Source organism: Pteropus medius, unplaced genomic scaffold (assembly GCF_902729225.1).
Source record: "Pteropus medius unplaced genomic scaffold, Ma_sr-lr_union100, whole genome shotgun sequence".
Classification (NCBI taxonomy): Eukaryota; Metazoa; Chordata; class Mammalia; order Chiroptera; family Pteropodidae; genus Pteropus; species Pteropus medius.
The window spans coordinates 2,519,158-2,539,258 of record NW_024350927.1 but is presented as its reverse complement, the minus strand read 5'-3'; the positions used below and the strand labels follow the sequence as shown (position 1 = coordinate 2,539,258).

Sequence of the window (20,101 nt, the reverse complement as noted above, 5' to 3'; positions counted from 1 at the left end):
TATTTCATGCAGATCTATTATAATTCATAGGTTAAAGTAAGTTGAGGGTCACTAAATTTTTAAGGAATTAGCAGCTTTGTGAGACTTGGACAAATCCAAGCATCTGCAGACAGAATTTTTAAAGTTTCAATTTACATCATGTCCCTAGTCTTTTGCATTCAATGAAAAAAAAAAAATTGTTGGATCCTTCAAGGCCGCTTATGGGAGATAAAGAAACTGCTTTTGGCAAGTAGCTAGGACAAACTGCTCGACCCCACAGAAACTTAATTCCAAACTTTAAAAAAACAAAACCATGTCATTTAAGCTGAACATCTTTATTGGACTCAGAAACAATCTCAAAAATAAGTTAATGAAAAGTTCATATTTTCTGAGCAGTTTCATTCTCAATTATTCTTTTTTTTTAATGCCTTTTCAATTATTTCGGCGATATTTGTGAACGATGGCAAATTGACAAATGTCAGTGGAGGGTCTGTTCTGTGCAAATCACTTTGTAACAGCTGCTGGCTTTACCTTCTCAAGGGCTCTCTGCCTACAGAGCGTTAGTTTTTTGAGCCCTGTATCCATCTGTTCTCCGCACTTTGACGTGCAGGAGCGGGTTCTGCATAGACGGCTTCAGCACCGTCCTAACATTTTAGAGAATGAGCATAAAGTACAGTCCTCCTTCTAGATGAGTGATTCTCAAACTTTTCAGTGAGCAGAACTCCCCTGAGTGCTGTTAAAAATGCAGAGTACCAGGCCCTACCCCAGAGATTAGTTTCGTCCGTCTGGATTGGAGCCTGGGACTCTGTATGATTAACTAGCATCGCCCCCCACCCCGCGCCCGCCCGCGGGTCCTGATGCTGGGGATCCCGCAGCTTTGCAGTTTGAAAGTGACGGACCAGACCACAGAGAGAAACCCCACCCCGTGAGCCTGTGGAGAGGACATGTCTCCTCTGGGGCCTCACTGAAATGGCAGCGTCAAGATCTCCCTTCCAGACCTAAAGCAGAGTCGCAGGCGACAGCAGCTATTCTGCAAAGTCATCCAAGTGCTGTGCTGGGCCGAGGGGAGAGGACCAGCCCCTTCCCCGGTTCGCTCTCCCCCTGTCTCGGAACATCTTCCAGGGCTGAGGCCCAGCGCCGTCTCCCTCGCAGCTACGGTGCATCCTTTTCCAAAAGATGCAGCAGCTCCCGCTGTGGTTAAATCTAAACGGGGGTTCCCCGCTCACCAGGTCCACCTTCTTCATAGCCCTGCAACCCTCATTGACAACGCCGGTCTGTAACAACCAGTCGTCTCCATGGCAACCGACAGGGTGTCACGGACACAGGATGACGACTATACGGCGTTGGGATTCCAGAGAAGGAGTCGGGGGCGACCACCGCCTGAGCCCCTGACCCACACTCAAACTGCAGGGGAGGAGCCCTTCTCCCTTCCCGCCTCGGTCCTGGGCCCCCAGCTCGACCTCTCCCGCTCGGCGGGCGCAGTGAGGACCGAGACGGGGGATGGGTTTTTACGCGGCCCCCCAGTCTTACTGGAAGGATGGTGGCGGGCTCGGCGCCCCCAACACACTTGAGCGCCAGCGACCTAGACGGAGCCAGCGCGGGCCGCGCGGGGCCGGGAGCGGGGGCGGGGAGCGGGCGGGCCCGGAGGGGCGCAAGTCCCACCTTCGGGGGCGGTGCCCGGCGCGGGGAGTGTCAGGAAGAGGAAGAGCGCGGCCAGAGGCGGCGCGGGCGCTGGGCGAGCTGCGGCCGGGCCGAGGCGAACGCCGCGCGGGCCACCATGGCCACGGACGAGCTGGCCAGCAAGCTGAGCCGGCGGCTGCAGATGGAGGGCGAGGGCGGCGGCGAGGCCCCGGAGCAGCCCGGCCTGAACGGGGCGGCGGCGGCGGCGGCGCCGGCGCCGGACGAGGCGACCGAGGCGCTGGGCAGTGCGGACGGCGAGCTGAGCGCCAAGCTGCTGCGGCGCGCAGACCTCAACCAGGGCATCGGCGAGCCCCAGTCGCCCAGCCGCCGCGTCTTCAACCCCTACACCGAGTTCAAGGAGTTCTCCAGGAAGCAGATCAAGGACATGGAGAAGATGTTCAAGCAGTGAGTGCCCGCCCGACCCGGCCCCTCCACCCGCCCCACCAGCCGGCCTCAGGCCCGGAGCCCACCCCTCTGCGCCGCCCCGGGACCCCTGCTGCCAGCCGCGCTCCCCCAAACCCCGACACACCCGGGGTGGGGACCCCGCGACCCCTTCCAGATAATCCCAAGGCTGCGGAACGCGCCACCCACCACGCATGTGGGTCTGGGTACCCCCGGCCCCTGGCACGCGACCCCAGTGCACCGTACGCGCGAACACGGAGTGAGGAACCCCGCGGCTCCTTCTAGATAATCAGGAGTCCCCGCGAGCCTCCACTACCACCGCATACACGGGTCCGAAGACGCTGGGTCGCTGGCCCAGGACCCTGCCCTGTTAGTGACGCTTCCCCCACCGCCCCACACCCGCGCACCGGTTGAGGACCCGTGGCCTCCTTCCAACCCAACAAGCTACTCATTTTCCCATCCCACCCCACCCCACGCTGGTCGCAAACACCCACCCCTTAGCTCCTCAACAAGGGTGACCGTCCCCTGCACCCCATGCCACACACATTCCTTTCCTTGGGTTCCTTTCATTTCCTGTTTCTCTCACATCCCCCTCAACACAGGTTCTGGGCAGAGACCCCCTCTCCCTCTTCCCCTGCAGTTATTCAGCATCTGCCGGCCAACTCCTGTCAAAGACCCTTCAGCCCCTCCCACCCCTGCTATCCACCTGTTAACCCAGGACCCCAAGCCTCGACCACTCAGGTGATCTTCCTGGGAGGATCCTTCGGTCCCCCCCTACACACACCCGAGGCCATATGCAGCCTCCCTCCTCTTGCCCTCACCACCCCCAGACCCCCACCCAGCTTGTATCGGCCCCCTGCTTCCTGTCAGAAGTCTCCATCTCTCCTTGTCCCCTCCCCTGTGCCCAAAGCCTCAGACCTTCCTATCTGACTTCCCAGTTGCTCTCAGCCTACCCTTTTCTCCATGTAATTCCACGCACTGTGCCCTCAGCAGGTTGGACAGGTTCCCCCGAGCCCGTGGGCTCAGTCCTCGCCCCAGAACACCCATAATAGCTCTGTTGAGGGACTGGAGAGAAGGGGCTCCAGGTCCTCTCTGGTCCATCCCTGGGTCAACGCAGTGGGGATGAAATGGTCAGCCACCCTCTGCTTCAGCCTCGTTTGCAGGAGGGGGATTGAAGAGGAGGGGTGATGGGGTGATGGAGGCACCCAACCACCCCCCTCCCTTTGGTACCCTTCCCCACTTCCTGTTTCCAGTCACCCTGCCCCTGGCCTCTGGAGGGGACACAGCTCAGGGGTACTGGTCTGGAGTGGATCCAGGAGGAGGTGGAACCATCCTGGGGCTGAGTCTAGCTAGGGTGGAGGAGTCAGGATCTCTCTACTCCCCAGACAGACAGCCCAAGGCCAAGGGAGGGGCGCTGGGCCCACCTTGCCTGAGGCAGGAAGTGGGGCAGGCTGGGACTGTGTGCCTCAGCCCTGGACAGCTGACTGCCCAGACAGCGAGCAGGAGGCCCAGGAAGGCGGTGTTTTGCAACCCCGCAGCTTGAGAAAGGCTCTTCCCACTTACACTTGCCGCAGCTGCCGCTTCTGCATTTGGCCCCGACGACACAGGGGAAGAGGTTTCTGGTTCCCAGACTTGGGTGGCTGGGTGCCCCATACTTTTCCAGGGGCCAGCCTGGGGGAAGACAGTCCTTGACTGTCTTCTGGGCCACTACGTGCAAGTCTCAGGGCCTGAGGAGCCTGCCTCTGTGACTCCAGGATCTTGGTTGGGAGTTCCAAAGTTTCTTCCCAGCTAAAGACTGGCACAGTCAGGGGAACAGGAGTCCCAAGGAGGAAATTTCCAGGATTTCCGGGAGGTCGGGGTTTCTAAGATTCTGGCAGGATTCGATTGCAAGTTCCTTGAGCTCGGGGTGCGTATAGCTTCACGGTCTAAAACTCCCTTGTAGAGTCTGCCCCCTCCCTGCCCTCACCCCAGGGGAGTGCAGGCGAGATTATTCAAAGGCAGCCAAGATCCCTGTATCTGTAGTACCACGGTCCTAAGGAGCTCATCAGTTCCTCCCAGCAACCCCAGGACAGAACCATCATCATTCCCATGGCACAGCAGGGGAGTCTGGGCACAAAGAAGTTAAGTAACTTGCCAAGACCACACCAGCTAGAAAATGATGGAGCCGGGATCTGAACCCAAGTCTGTGACTCCAAAACCCATGTTCTTCCCTTTTGGGTTTCCCATCACAGCCATCTGCTTCCACGTGGGAAAACACAGTCCTCCCACACCCCCTTCCACGTTCGTAAGTGATTTCCTGCCTCATGGACCCACCGCCAGCCTGCATCTTCCCCCAGAGCCTTCTCTCTCTGAGGCTTCCACAGCATCCCTACCCCACGCCCCTCCCAAAAAAGATGGAACTGTTTGGGAGAGCCCCGACGCCCCAAAGAGCAGGCACAGGGGAGGCTGCAGCGGGATTGCAAGGGGTGCCTGACTAGGGGAATGGTCTTGAAGCTGCATTTGTAGAAAAGCTTACTCTTTACAGAGGCTGTTTTGGGTGTTAGTTTGACGAGAAGTACTTTGATGAAGGTTAGGGGGAGCTGAACCCCCCTGCAAGCCACTTCTTGGCACCACTGCAGTTTGCGGGGGGGAGTGGGAGGGGTAAGGGAGCAGGAAGGGGCCAGGGAGCTGGATTTCTAGGGAAGGAAGTGCTGCCCGCCGGGGGCCCTGGCAGGAATGAAAAGCTGCAGATTTTGTATTCAGGGAAACAAGGCTTCACTGTGCCAGCCGAGCCCAGCCCCGCCGAGTCCGGCTGTGAACAGCCGACAGACAGGCTCTCATGGAGGACAAAACCCCCGTTCTGCTTCTTCTGTCTGCAGGGCTGCAGCCTCCTGGGTCCAAGCAGGGCCTGAGGACACAGCCAGGGCTTTGCTGAGAGACTTCCACCCTGGTCTCCAGCTCTGTGGCAGGGAGGAGGGAGCCTGGCCCTCCTGGGAAGCCATCCACCGAAGCCAAGTGCAGGAGATGGGAGGTCAGAGGGAGCTGGAAGCCGGAAGCCAGCCTTTCCTTGGGGGCCAGGAGCCAGGAAGCCTGGGCTTCTGTCCTGGCGCTGAGTTACCTAGTCTGCCTGTGCTCCCCAGTCCTCAGTCTTCACATCTGTAAAAGGAACAGGTTCTATCCGATGATTCCCAAAGGTGGTTTGGCAATGACCTTACTTCTGGGTGGCAGAACTGCCTTCCACGGTCTTGCAGTCCAACCATTCAGTGTTGGTCAGCAGATAGTTCCCGAGGGTGGGGATGGAGGGAGGAGAGAGAGGACAGAGGGAAGATAGGCTCTCCGCCATCACTGACACCTCGTTACCACCGTGCAGGTTCCAGCGGGGAGAGACCTCGAGGGCTGACTCCAGCCCTCTCCCTCTTTTACAGAAGAGGAAACTGAGACCCAGAAAGGTGTAGTGACTGGTTTGGGGTCACAGGGAGGTTTTCAGTGGCCGAACCAGAGTGCTGTTGTCTGTACAGTGGGGAGAACAGTCCCTGCTTCTGGGAGTGAGGCTCGGAGGAGGTGACGCTCGTATAGCTCTGGCACGATGCCAGGCACGTGGAGGCACCACATCAGTCTGTCAGTCCACGCTCCCCGTGTGACCTCAGGCTGCGGCAGCCACCTTAATCCCACCATCTCTCCACCTCTCTCTGCCCAAACACCTAGGGCTGTCTCTGGAACCCTCCAGGCAAGGTGGGGAATGGTGTGGCCCTCCCAAGAGCTTCAAGGGGGCCCACCTCCGGGCTGGCAACAGCCTGCCTGGGGCTCTCTGGGGTTTTGTAAGCTGAGACCTGCCGGACAGGTAGGCAACCATGTAATTCTGAACCTGCTGTGGAATCTGAGGAAGATGTCCTAGTTCCCTGCCTTGCCCAGCCTCGTCCCCAGCCACTTCATCTCATGACCCCTTGTGTCAGAGAGGCAGGCTACCCTCCTTCTGGATGCCTCTTCCGTCCCCACGCTGCCCTCCCCTCCTCCACCTGCTCAGACCCTTGCCTCTCCCTATTCCCGTCCTGGAAGACAGTGTGGTACAGTGGTTAAGAACGGGGCCTTTGGAAAACTCTGCAGCCCTGGGTTTGAACCCCAGCTGTGGGCAAGGGATTTAAAACTTTCTGAGCCTCAGTTCCTCATCTAGAATAGGGAGAATAATAGCACCCAGCTTACAGTGATTGTTACGAAGTACTCAGCGCAGTGCCTGACACAAAGTAAGTACTTCTTAAGTTCCTATCACCATCATCCCCAGCCCTGGAGGTGCTTCTCTGGGCTGGCACCAAGGCCAACTCTCCCAAAGAAACTATGGCTGCCTCCTTACCCCACATGGAGCCGCTGGGCTATCAGCAACCCTCTTGCTTTGGTCAGAAGTGACAGGAACCCAGCAGGAGAACCATTTTCTCCTGCTGAACAGACGCTTTGATTGACAGCTACATGTGGCTTTGATAAATAACAAAAATGGAGAAAGGAATTCATTATCACGTAATTACGTGGAAGGCAGGTGGCAGGAAAAAAAGAAGAACACACAGCAGCTCCGAAGTACTACAAAAGTGAGACCCTAGTGCCTGAGCGCCCCGGCCCAGCTGGGTGACTCGGGGAGGGCGCTCAGCTTCTCCCAGCCTTAGAGCCCCCTGGGGCTACAGAACCTACCAGGCGAAGTTCTGAAGATTAAGTTTTAAAAGTCCTGAGCCTCTGTAGAGTCCACCACCGTGTTCAGTCTGCGGGCTGTTAAAAACACAGATGATGATTCTGAAACAGACGATGACTCAAGTCCACTCCTTTGCTCATTGATCCCACAGATATTTTGTTAAATTTCTGCTGCGTGCAAGTCCCAAAGAACCAGGGGAGAATAAAGTTCCTGCCCTTGAGAAGCTTAGTCTCCAGAGAGCAGCAATGTCTGGGGGCCCTTGGGGATAGAGGAGATGGGCCCCCAGGGCTAGGGCTGGAAGGTTCCATTTCCTTATTTCTACCACGAGGGCTGAATGTTCTCCGTGAGGAATGCTATGACGATGCGTTCTCCACAGCCAGCCCCCTCCACATCCTCTCTCTGTCAGGTCCAGCTGCTCCCGAAGGAGCCTGTGCATATTATTTCAGAAATCGGATTTAATCCTCAGACCCATAGAGCGAGGTGGGTATGATCATTATCCCCATTTGCCAGATGAGGAAATTGAGGCTCAAGGAGGTCGTCACTTAGCCGAGCTTATCATAAGCAGCAGAGGCAGGATTAGTACCAGGTCTGCCCACAGGGAGCTCCAGAGGGCGGGTGAGGGCTGTGTTCAGGGTTGGGGAGAACAAGGGGACTCTGAGAGTCCCAGGGGAAGCCCTCTGGGGGCACGGGGGGTGCAGGTGCAGCAGCCAGGAGCCTGGCTTTCCAGCGAGGGTGGATTTCCTGACCTCAGCACTCAGCCTCAGCTCTTTCTTCTTCCCTTCTGATTCTGAGTCACCTTTCTCCTTCCTCCCCCAGGCGCTTTTTGTTCCCCTTTGCTATGTGCCTTCTGGCCAGTCTTCTCTCCCCGCTGCCCTCTGGGCCCAGGGCCTGGCTTCAGCTGTTAAGGGTCCAGGGTCTGGGAGACCAGGCCCCACTGCCTCGGAGGTCAGAGGCCCTTTCTGCAAGGAGAGCCCAGCCCGGCTGGAGGAGGGAGGCACCCTGCCACCTCAGCAGGGACGGTCCCAACACCCTCCAGCAGCCCAGTCCCCACTGACTGCCGAGCAGCCTTTCCCTTGGCTGACTTCTGCTTTTCAAGGACTTCAGAGAAGTAGGGGTTCCATGCCAAAAAGGTGCAGCCAGCAGGGAGCCAGGCCCCAGATGCCCAAGCTGTGTGGAGACTGAGCTCCAGCCCTTGCCAGCACTCCCGAGAGAGAGGGCCACTGTCGTCTGCTCCATTCCAGGCACCTTATCTCTTGTTTAATCCTGTAAGAGTATCATCACCCATTTCACTCATAAGTGATTGGGTCCCAGGGAGATTTGTATGACTCATCCAAAGCCACACAGCTAATAAGGCGTGGAGACAGGATTTGAATTTGGGCCTATCTGACTCCCAAGTCCCTTGCTCCCAGGAGACCCAAATAGAGCAGCATCAGCATCCCCCAAGAGCGGCAGACACTCCTCAGTGATGTTTACCCAGACGCTCACACTCCACCCCACACCTACTGGATCAGAATCTACATTTTAACAAGATCCAGCAGACTACACTTTGTTTATGAAGTGCGAGGCCCCCCACGGCCATCTCCCCACCACTCACCTAAGGCTGACCTTCAGGTGAGGTGAGTTACTTTGTCTGAGCTGTAGGGGGGTAACCAGACGAGTGGGAGGAAGGCTAAGTTACATAATAAGCACTGGGTTCTCTTAGGCTTTCAGTACGTGCTCTGTGCAGTCACTCCTATAACAGTAATTATTATTAAGAGCTGGCAGGAAACCCACTGCTGACGCTACAAGTGGAGGGAGTCGCCCCTCCCGGGTTGGGGCTCAGAAAGTGGTGGCTGAACCCCAGCTTAGGGTGTCTCCGAGCTCTGACAGGCCCCAGCAGATCGCCATCAGCCTAGAAGGCTCCCACTTGACCCTCAGAGCAACACATATGCACTTACGTGTGCACACGCTCGCCCTTCCTTGGCTGACACAGGGTGGCAGATCGAGTTTCAGATTCCGCAGATAGGAACGAGAGGAAGTGGTGAGCGGCTGGGCTTTCCCCACATGAGTCAGGCTTTCTCGGGGTGGGGGCGGCAGGAACTGAGGGGCACTGCCGAGCAGAGCAGTCGTCACTGAGCGTGTGGGCATCCACCTGCGTGAGGAGGCGGACAGGGCCAAGCTGGCTGTAATAGCAAGGCCAGAATTTTCCTGTCTTGCAGAACTTTCCTGCCCCAGGGGACCTGCCTTCCCATTTTGCAGGACAAAGAGTAGGTGCCTAGGAGCCACAGAGGCCTCCCCAGACAGGGTGGGAGAGGACCAGGTCTGTGAGTGCTGAGGCCAAAGCCAGGTGGGCCTGGGGACTCCTCGGTCTAACAGTCTGTCCTCCTGAGGGCCCACATGGACAGAGGGGCCATCCGTGAAGGCCTGAGGTGGGAATCAGCCCTCTACTCCCAAACCAACTGTTCTCACCCCACCCTCACACCCCCACCCCCTGGGCGGCTGTGATAACTCCTCCCCATTCTGCCGTCAGATTGTACAGCACAGCTGACAGGTGGAGAGGGTCATGTGTGAGGAACAGCTTTTCACTAGACAGTTCCAAAGCCAAAATGGGCTGCCTGCAGGAATTAGGGAGGCTCCCGTCCTCAGCGGTATCCAAGACACCAAGCAGGATAACTGCATTCAGAATCTGACCCTCACGAATGGCTAAACGAGGTGGCCTCCAACATCCCTCCCAACCTGAGCACCTCTGACACAGACTCTGTAGGCATCAGGACATAGCATAGTAGTTAAAAGTGTTTGTTTTTTTATCAGGCCTGGGTTCAGATCCCAGCTATGTCCCTGTCAGCCGTGGCCTTGGCCAAGCCACTTCTTCCCTGAGCCTTAGTCTCCTCGTCTGTATTATGGGGATGTACGGCCACTCCATGGAGGTCTTACGAGGATGTGACACAGTGCCTGACACCTAGTAAGTGCTCAGCAAAGAGTAGCCCCTGATGATATTCTTATGAAACGGGGATGAGCGCTAGGTGCAGGGCCGAGGCATCGATGCCGAGTGCTGTGGAAGCCAGCCACTGCCCGTCCCCATGCCTCCTGGTTATCAGAACTGGGGGAGGAGGAACAGCCAGCTGGTGGGCCGTGCTTAGCCCAAAGGGGCAAAGTCTGCCTGGGCGGTGGCCGGCTGCTCCACTGTCAAGGGCAGATGGGAGGGGATTTTATCACCAGCATCCGGGGCAGCAGCTGCTGAGCCCTCCCTGTGGAGGACGTTCAGGGGGAGGCGGGGAGGAATGTGGGCACGGTGCCAGGTGCAGCGCCTCCCTCCAGTGCCGGAGAAAAGTGCTGAGCTCCCGGCGGTGGAGCCTCATTGCCAGTCCTGCCCTCCCAGGCCGGCCCCAGGCCAGGCTCTCAGCTCAGCCTCCCCAAGCCCTGCAGGTACGAGCATTTGGGTCCCTCCATGGGACCAGGAAGAAGAGGCAGGCAGGGGGCAAAGATTTTGGAATCTTGCGGTCTGCCAGCTGTGTGACCTCGAGCTGGCTGCTGCCCACTCTGGGCCCCAATTTCGCCACATAACATGAAGCGGGGTAGGCCAAGCTATCTGGATGGGGCTTGTGTGCCCACTCTTTCCTTGGATCCTCCGAGCACCCTGCAGCCTCCGGTCCAGCTCAGGAAGAGGGCTGATGGATGAGAGGGTCTCCCCAGCCAGGGATATGCCCATTTCCAGCCAGCTTAGAACATCATTCTCTCCCGTACCGCCGGTCGTCCACCTGTGGTCGTCCACCTGCTGGTGGCACAGTGACAGCTTCCCCCTTTGTCGCTTCCCTCCCTGTCCAGGCTGAGGCTCCTCGAAAGGCTCTGTCCTTCTGTCTTTCCACCTCCCCAGGTGGCAGGGTCTTTGAATCAGGCCCTGATGGTGGGGAGCAGGACCCTCAGAGGAGGGATAGCTACTGGAGGGTCCTCCGGGTCATCCTGTCCAGCCCCTGCCTCCGAGCCAGGCCACAAGCATGTCCGCCCAGCCATGCACCATCCAGTCTGGTGTCCTAGGAAGAAGCCATTGTATTTTCTATCATTATTATTCTTATTGTCGGTTACCATTACGTGCAAAGTATTTAACATAGTATCTGGCACGCAAGTTCTCAATAGCCACTGTTGTTATTATAATGAAATTGGCAGGTTTGAAGCATCTGCGTTTTACATTTATAATCTCATTTAATCTTTAATCCTAAAGGTAGATATTAATAATTCATTTTCATTTTATTATTATTGTTATCGCTTGTAGCTTGTATTAAATGCTCACTATAGACCAGGCTCTGTGCTAAGAATCGACTTGGATTGTCTCTTTGAATCTTTGCCTTAATCCTGAGATGAGTCCTTTGATCTCCATGAGGTAAATGGGAAAATTGAGGTTTGTGGGGACAGGTGATTTGACCAGGGTCACTGAGCCAGCATGTGGCAGATCTAGGATTTGGATCTGGTCAGTCCCAGCAGCGTTGATGTGAGCACAGACTTTCAAGGTCATCTTCAATCAGGGTAACCCTGGTACCAGCCTGATCCAATGACCCAGAGCTCACCCACATCAGAGCCCAGGGTATATGGTAGGTGCCTGCTCCCTGGATCTCACGGTGTCACCTCTTCTGGGGGCCTCAACTCCTACCCCAGCACTCGGCCTCTCCCTGACCTCTGTCACCGCCCCTTGGCGTTTGAGCCATTGGCACTGCGGCCATCCCTTGCATTGTCCCCCTGGGGCCTGGAGCCTGCCCGGGATGGAGCCCAGACCCAGTAATTGATTGAGCCTTGATTGACGCAGGCGGCGGTTGAAGCCGCGGTTGGAGCTGCAGCCCAGCCAGGCCTGGGAGCTGCCAGAACCCGAGCTTCCGTCCAAATTTGGACACTTTATCTGTACTGTCTCTGAAACTGAGCCACCCCGGGCTGCGGGAGAAACCCTGCCACTTGAGCAGTAAATAAAGCTGGGCGCAGGAGAGAGGGGAGGTGGCAGAGAGTGTGGAGTGTGGGGATCGTAGGGATGGGGGTCTGAATCCCTGGCCTGCTATAAAGAGAAAAATGCCTGGCACATAGTAGGAGCTTAATAAAGGTAACTAAATATCCGTATAATGGTGGCAGCTGCCACTTCTAGAGCCAGCTCCGTGTGCCAGGCACTGTGCTAAGTGTTCGGCATGTATAAACTCCGTCCTCACAGTGACCCTGAGAGGGTCCCCATCATGCCAGGCTACTGGAAGCCAGCAGCCTGCTCCAGCCCTGACACGTCATCACTGACCATCATTGAATCCCAAGTTCAGTAAGTGGCAGGGACCTTGTTTTCCTGAGGGGCACTGAGGAGGGGAGTCCAGGTAACTTGCCCCAGGAAGGACCGACGCCCTCAGTAGGCCGCTCTCCACAGCGCTGCTCCAGTACCTGTCAGGATCGGGCAGCAGCCGCCCAGCCCCGTACCAACTGGCAAACAGGCTCCAAAGATGGAAGGGGGAAGGGGCTTCGCTGCGCCCCCCTCCCCCCGCCAGGGCTCCTCCAGCTCTAAGTGGAGCCGGACCATGGGACCACAGGCCTGCCTGACCTTCCTGAGTCCCTCAGCCCTCTACCACGTTCTCTCACGTCTGCTTCCGGCCCAGCTATGGCCACTGCCCACAGGGGCCTCTGGCCCGTCCGCCCCCACTCCAGCCTCTTACGGCATGGTGGGGAAAGAGGCCTCGGGACCCTGCATTCCCAGACACCTGTCTTCCCTGTGCTGCCTCACTTCCAACCACTGACTCACTTGTGGACTATTTATACCCCAGTACAAATGCTCCACTCGGGGCTCCCGGCAGACGTCTCTGTTCTGCCGGCAGCCCCAGGACGGGTGGAGAGGGCACAGAGAAAATGTGCGGGTTTATGAGCTCAACAGATATGGGGTGGAAGCCCAGTGCCTTCCTTTACTGCTCTGTGACCTTGAGCTGGTCACTTAACCTCTCTGAGCCTCCCTTATAAAATCAGGTTATTCTGAGGATTAAGTAGAATAAAGTTCCCGGTACAAAGTCGGATTTCAAAAAGTGGTTGCTCTTAGATGTCCAAGTCATGTGAAGCTTACGTGTGACTAGAGAATTGGACAGGAGCCAGGGAGCCCTGTGTGGGGCAGAGGAATGAGGTCTGTGTTTGTGTAGCAACTCCAAGTCTCCAGGACATAGGTTTCTGGAACTCAGCCCCTCTATGTCATGCTGCTGCCACCAACTCTGTCACCCAGCCAGCTTTTGAGGCCTTGGTGGCTGTGCAAGCTTCTTTAGGCTCAAAGGGCCCCCCCTTTGCTAGCTCTGAGACCACTGCCCCCAGCCACCAGGAGACAGGCAGGTGTTCTCTTAGCCTGATAAGAGGGCCCGCCTGGGCCATGTGACCAACGCCCACATCCACAGTGCTGTGCGCTCCAGGCACCAGCAGCTCCAGCCAGGGGACAGGGTATGGAGGCCAGCTCTGACGCAAGCTCCTACCGCAGGGAGGCGAGTCTAGAGGGACATTTAGATTCCACCTCCCACCCCAACCCTGTCTCTGCCTGGCTGTTGGTGGCAGAAAAAAGAGACCTGCAGTGTGCAGGGCAGAGGTAATGCCCCAAGCGTTTGCAGCCCCCCCAGCCATCTCCCCACTGCCCACTGCAGGCACCCCATACAACTTGTTCCCTGAACACACCCCAGGCCACTTCCAGGACAATTAGAAGTGGACCTCCCTTCTGTGACCTCTGGCCATGCCCTTGACGTGTGGTGCCTTCTTCTGCCTCCCTCCTGGGTGGGGATAGGGAGTGGGGAAGAGGTGAGGCCAAGGTGTCCCCCATGTGCCCGTGGCCGTGCTGGTAAGCCAGCTGGTCACGGAGACGGTTGGTGGGTGCTGACATCGGAGCACACCCTCCCGACCCACAACCCCATGGTACTGTGAATTTATGTCACATTCAGTGCAGAGAGGCTACAATTTCAGCTCCCTTGTGCAGCGGGCTCGTCCAAAACAGTACTGTTCCAACATGTAGAAGGCTGCCAGGCCAGATGGTGAGTCCCCCATTATCAGAGGTAACCAAGCAGTAGCTGGGCCACAAATCAGGACTCCACCTGGGCTGATGTCCCTTCCAGCTGTGCTAGGATGACATGTTGGTACGAGGTGCCCTCCGAGTCCTGGGGCTCCTTGCATTCCGGCTTGTGACCGCCCTGACCGATCAGGTATGAGGAGCCAGGATGTCCTTAGGCCTCTCTCTGTGCCCACAGGTATGATGCTGGCCGGGACGGCTTCATTGACTTGATGGAGCTGAAGCTCATGATGGAGAAACTTGGGGCCCCCCAGACCCACCTGGGCCTGAAAAACATGATCAAGGAGGTGGACGAGGACTTTGACAGCAAGCTCAGCTTCCGGGAGGTGAGCCCACTGCCCCTGGGGGGCTGCCCCCGAGGGCCTGGTGGCAGGGAGACACTACCCCGTTTTGTCACTGAACAACACTGTCCTTGAACCGCGGCTGTTGAATGGCTGTGGCCGAGTGAGGCTCCGGTGGGATCCTGGAGCAGGCACCGGTGGGGGTGGTCTGAGATGCCTTATGTGAGAAGGAGGGACATCCATTTCATCATGTAGGGAGCCCTTATTGAGTGACCTCTGTATACCTGACCTTGTGTGGGCTCTGGGAATACCGTGAAAGGCCCTGTGCTCCAAGCATCCTGGAGTGGAGCGGGGGAGAAGCCCAGGGCAAAATGACACGATGCTGGGATGCAGGAGACGAGGGGGACAAACGGAAGGCGCGACACGTACTGCGGGTCCAAGAGTTGCTGCGCACTGTGCCGGGGGACTTCACTCAGTCCCCACTCTGACACGGGACCCACGGGCAGCCTGTTCTGTGCAGGAAGAAATGCAGGCTCACAGCCAGCTAGCGAGCGGTGGGACCGGACCGCAGGCCACGTGGGGACAGGGCTGCCTCTCGGGACTGTCGAGGCTCAGGCCAGGCCTCGGAGAGCTGGCAGGAAGCACAGAGCAGGGAGGGCGAGAGAAAGGGGCCAGGCGCCTGGCGGGGACAGGTGGCAGGGAGGGAAGGGAGGCAGCACAGGGTCCGGACGTGGGTTCGACTTCTTCCCTCGATTTCTGGAGCTGAGATTCGGGGCGGGTTTTTTCTTGTCTCCGACGTTCTGTAAAGGGGGCATCATCCTGTACCTTTTAGGACTCAGTAAGTGGAATTTGGAGTGAATTGGTTTGGGGAACAGTGTAGACAAAGATGAGAGGTGAGTTGAGGCCATGTCGTCAAGTCTCTTGTTGGGGGCTGAGTATGGACAGAGCGGGCTTGCCGTAGCCCTGGATTCTGGGAGGGCGGGAGACGGGTCCCCTAGCCTCCCACTGTACAGATGGGCAGACCGAGGCCCAGGGAGGGAGTGGCACAGGGCCTGTGCGGGGACACAGCGTGGAGCGGGATGACCTAGACCTCTGGCCCCCAGCCCCGGGAGCACACCTCCTTCTTCCCAAGGAGGCCAGGCCGAGCCCAGCTGTGGCCAAGGACACCGGCCTCTTTCCCTCCCCCCACCCCTGACACTGTGTGCCTCTCTCCCTGCCGCAGTTCCTCCTGATTTTCCGCAAGGCGGCAGCTGGGGAGCTGCAGGAGGACAGCGGGCTGCACGTGCTGGCCCGCCTCTCCGAGATCGACGTCTCCACCGAGGGCGTCAAGGGGGCCAAGAGCTTCTTTGAGGCCAAGGTAAGGCATGGAAGGACACGCGAAGCCTAGGCTGGGATTCGACCTGACCCCGGCTCCAGGACGTCAGCCGGGGTTAAATAGGACCTCAGCTCTCGGGTCAGCACCTCCCCTGCCTGTCCTTGCTGAGGCCGTAGACAAGACATGGAGAGCTGACACCCCAGCTGGGCTGGGCAAGGCCCGCTGTGCTCCTCGGGTCTCCCATACAAACTGGGATCCTTTCCAGCTTCCCCTTTCTGTCCCTGCCCTGGGGGGTAGGTGAGAAGTATATGCTCTTGAAGAGGTGACAGAGACTGAGCTGCCCCTGGCATATAGAGGCACTACCCCGCAGAACGGGGCCCTGAAGGGTGGGCCTGGGAGAGAGCAGAGCAGGCCCAGAAACACTGGCTCCCGGGGCCTCTTGGAGACAGCAGCCCCTCCAGCCCCAGCCTGGAGGGAGTTTGGCAGACCCCAGAGGCCATCACGATGCACAGCACCCTGCCCTTTCAGCACACGCTGACGTGGAGGGAACAGGTGTGGCCCCTGGATCCTGCCCTCCCTGGGGGCCCTGGGACACCCACCTTCCTGTGTGTTTCTCCCGCTTCCCACGTTAGTTAAGAACATTCCTTCCAAAAGCCGCCTCCCACCTCCTTCGGGGCCTTGAGGGCTGAGGGGGTGTTTCGGGGTTCGTCAGTGGGACCAGTGGGCAGCTGGACTCCCCCGGACAGGAGACAGGAGAAGGGTACATCAGAAGTTACAGGACCCATAGTATGCAACAGCCACTGAATGTATGTTCTCTCAATCCTCCCCATGGATTCATGGGGTCAGTTATTGAGCACCAAGCTCTAAATGGAGAAACTGAGGCCCTGAGAGGTAAATGGAATGCCCGGCCCAGCGCCAGAGCTAGTGAGCAGGGGAGCTGTGTGGGCATTGCTGGGAAGAGCCCAGAGAAAGCCCACGCGGAGGCCCCTCACCCCCACTTCACCCCAGGTCCAGGCCATCAGTGTGTCCAGCCGCTTCGAGGAAGAGATCAAGGCTGAGCAGGAAGAGAGGAAGAAGCAGGCGGAGGAGATGAAGCAGCGGAAAGCGGCCTTCAAGGAGTTGCAGTCCACCTTCAAGTAGCGAGGGGCTGTGGCCAGACCGCCTGGCCCCCGCCCAGCGCCCAGTCTGGCCAGCGAGGGCGGGAGGGCGGACAAACTGGAAGCTGAGCCTGAATGCTCAGCTCTGTCTGAAGGGACCATCCTAAAAACCTACAGGTGTCTGTGAGTGAGGCCACGTGAAGGGTCTCACAGACGTGGCCCGACCTCTCCCCACTCCCTGCCACGGGACCCTGTCCTGAGACCATGACACCAGCGCTGGCTCCCTGCCTGGCCCAGACCTCCCTGGCATCCCCAAGTCTCTCTGGCACCCCTGCCCGCTCCAGGGCCGCGCCCTGCCCTGCCCATGTGCCTGCCCTCCACACACAACCCTCCACTCCCCTGTGCCTCTCCCTTTCACCTCCTCCCCTGCCCGGAGGCCTCCTGCCCTCAACCCACAGGCTGTACTGCCCTCAGCCCCTTTTTAGACTGGGGGGAGCGACAGATGGCAACAATCGTGGCCGGCTCCATGGAGTGGGACCTATGGAGCTGATCAGAGGCACAGGGGTGCCCCAGCCCCACCCTCTGTGCCTCTAGCCCTGCCTCTTCTCTACTGGAGTCGGGGTGGGGCAGGGGAGAGACTCCTATTTTGTGTAAAGGACCCAGGCCTCTGGCATGCCATGCAACCCCAGCTCTCGGGGACCCAGCCAGGCAGGGTGAGGGGGCAGCTGTGTCAATCTACCTCGCAGGCCCACACTCTCCCAGCCATGCCATGTATCGTGGGCAGGGAAGGCTCTGGGGCAAACGCGCCACCCCCTCGTCCCCCTGGGACAACCGGGGATCTCAGGGGCTCTGGAGAGAGCAGCGTGGGGGAGAGAGATGGCTTCTTCCCGGGGAGGGAACCAGCGCTGTCTTCTCCGGAAGGCGTCTAAGAAGTGCTTTACGTGGTTTGCACGGACCAGGCAGTGGGAAGCAGGGGACCTCGCCCAGCCCTTTCTCACCATCCTTCCCCAAGTGACATTCGCCGCCTTGTCACCAGCGACAGGACCTGTCCCATCATAGCCACCTCCTGAGGAAGCATGGGGACCCCAGCCCTCGCTGTGCCACGGGCCCGGTCCTGCGCATCTCCCGTGTGCTTACTCGTGTGTGTGCGTGTCTGCGTGTGTCTGTCACCGTGTCGTGAAACTGTGCCCGTCACCCAGTCCAAATCAGTGAGTGGCCATCGAGGCCCCAGTTATGCAACTTTCGGTGTCATGACAGCGTCCACTGCTTTTTAAACTCGATAACTCTTTATTTTAGTAAAACGCTCCAAGAGTCTACGAAACTCCCGTTGGATTTGCAGAGGTTTTATTTTTTTGGCCTTAGAATCTGCAAAAATTAGGAGGTACTGACCCCAGTGAAGCAGCCTTGGCCCTGGATTGTGTTTGCCTTAGCGGATATGTTTATACAGATGAATATAAAAAGTTCTTTTTCTTTTGGCTTATTGCTCTTTTATTCCTCCCTTCTCACCTCCCCTCCTCGACCCCCCCAAAAAAGCTACTTCTTCATTCGGTGGTACAATTATTTTTTTTAACTAAAATAAGATAAAATTCTATATTCTTATGTGTGTGTGGTTCTTGTTGGTTGGTGGGGGATGGAGGGGATGGGAACGGGGGTGAACAGGGTTGAGGACACGTGGGTGCTAGGGCAGCATTTGCTCAGGTGTCTCCTGTGTCATGTCGAGCCCGGGAGAAGAAGGGACTCATCCTCATGGAACAGGTTGAGTCCGATGTCCACCTGCTATCACCAGACACAAGTTACAGGTATTAACTCATTTAATCCTCAAAACCAGCCCATGACACGGGTGCTGTTTTAGTCCCAGATAAGAATAGGGAGACGCAGAAAGTCTCCCAGAGGCACACAGGCAAGTGGGCCAACAGGGTGCAGGCCAAGGCCACTGAGCGCACAGCCCGGGCCCCTACCATCCAACCACGCTGCTTGGTGAGTTCAGAGGGGGGCGTGAGTGTCTGGGGCCGTGGCACACAGCGTGATGGTCAGAAGTGGTACCAAGGCCATGGGAATTCTGGATTGATGCACCTTAGAGTCCCCCGAGACTCCCACAAACAGATACCCCGAACCTTCCCCACCACACACACAGAAAAGAGCCAGGGTGCTCCCGGTGTGTGTCTTGGGACAGATCAGGCTCCCACTGGGTCCCAGTCTCCATATGAGAGCTGACTAGAGTCTCAAGGTCTTCTCAGCCCTGTGGTTTCTGGGTAGGGCACCCCCAAGTGCCACCTGAGTGGGGGCTTGGGAGATGGGGTTTAGGCGGAGCATCACAGCCTCCAGGTGGACGTGCGTGGTACTACAGCAGCCAGGATACCGTCTGCCTCTGGCTTCCTCAGGGCAGACATGGGGAGGGCTGTATCCTTGTGTATTTCCTGGAGAATGCCACCCCTACATGCCACCTGACGCCTGAGATGCCACCACCATCAACCCTGCTTGTTAGATTAAGTATGGGAAGAACATCAGATTCCTAACCTTCTAATGAAAACAGTCTCAGAACAGAGGGAGAGAAGATGCTGACAGGGAAGGGCTAAAATTGAAGCTCCAGAGTCCCCGCCTAGCTGGCCCGGCGATGGATGTGGGCCTCAAGCCCTCGGGATGCGAGAGATGGGCCAGCTGTCCCATGCCGGGGCCCTCCACTAACAGCTCTCAGCTGGGAGAGGGCCCTCGGCCTCAGCCTGCAGAAGACCCATCCACCCCACTGACTCCCGGCCAGGGCAGAAGGCACAGGCTGAGGAATGAAGAGCCTCCAAATATTCAGGGACCAAGAGTAGAAAGGGAGACAGTTCCTTAAAACCCTCCCCAGGTCCCAGCCTCTCACCGAGACTCCCCCAGAGTCCCGGCCCCATCACCAAACCCAAACCCCTCACTCAGCCCCCAAACCCTCTCTGAACTCACAGTCCTTCCATCTGGTTTTGAGGAGAAACTCAGCCAGCCCTCCCTTTGTGGCCTCACCTGGGATGACAGCTGCCACCGAGAGTCCTGTCCCAATGACTAACCCGGGCGGTGGCACCTGCCCTGTTTCTCAGGCCCTTACAGCCCTGCCACTCCCAACCTTGGCTTTACTTCTATTAAGGTTCCCCCTCCCCTGAGCCAGCCAAAGTGCCCAGGGTCATTTTTCCAGCACAGTCTGACCCTGAGCGGCTGAGAGATATTGAGGTCCCTGATCCTGGGAGGCCCCACTGCAGCCCTATGGGGGCGGGATTCGAGCATCCTCACACTCTCAAGTCCTCAAGTTCACTTTGGGCATGGGATCTGTAGAGAAGAAATCCTTTCCTCATCAAACTCTCACCCGGAACTAGCTTCTCCTTCAGGGACACTCCGAGGAATACTTACCACCCTGTCCGGCAGGGACCACCAACAGTCCCAGCCCTAGCAAAGGGCCTAGCCGTAGGAGGTGCTCAGCAGATGTGGGAGGGAGGGAGGGAGGGAAGGGATGGCGCCCATGTACATGGTAGGAATGAATGACATCCAGGTACATGGTGTATCAGTGCCCCACAGTCTGGGCCAACGAGTCGCATCTTTAAGTACTCAAGTTTATCCAACTCCAAGCCCCACCCCTCAGTCACAGGAAATCTATGCCCCCAGGGCTCCCTTCTACAGTAGACACGAGCCCTCCCTGCTGGG

At 57.8% G+C, this 20,101-nt stretch overlaps 1 protein-coding gene across 1 annotated transcript; it reads left to right on the top strand.

Annotated features, from left to right (window-relative positions):
* Positions 1-1,677: 1,677 nt before the first annotated feature.
* Positions 1,678-17,907, top strand: EFHD2 (EF-hand domain family member D2). Its single transcript, XM_039842155.1, has 4 exons — positions 1,678-2,064; positions 13,918-14,065; positions 15,243-15,377; positions 16,344-17,907. The coding sequence occupies exons 1-4, from the start codon at positions 1,757-1,759 to the stop codon at positions 16,473-16,475; spliced, it is 723 nt and encodes a 240-aa protein (XP_039698089.1). The 5' UTR covers positions 1,678-1,756; the 3' UTR covers positions 16,476-17,907.
* Positions 17,908-20,101: the final 2,194 nt, after the last annotated feature.

Excerpts from the sequence above, each read along its gene's own strand:
- EFHD2 (XM_039842155.1), top strand. The coding sequence starts at position 1,757 with ATGGCCACGGACGAGCTGGCCAGCAAGCTGAGCCGGCGGCTGCAGATG. Across the intron at positions 2,065-13,917 it reads ATGGAGAAGATGTTCAAGCA|GTATGATGCTGGCCGGGACG; the intron begins GTGAGTGCCCGC and ends CTGTGCCCACAG. Across the intron at positions 14,066-15,242 it reads GCAAGCTCAGCTTCCGGGAG|TTCCTCCTGATTTTCCGCAA; the intron begins GTGAGCCCACTG and ends TCCCTGCCGCAG.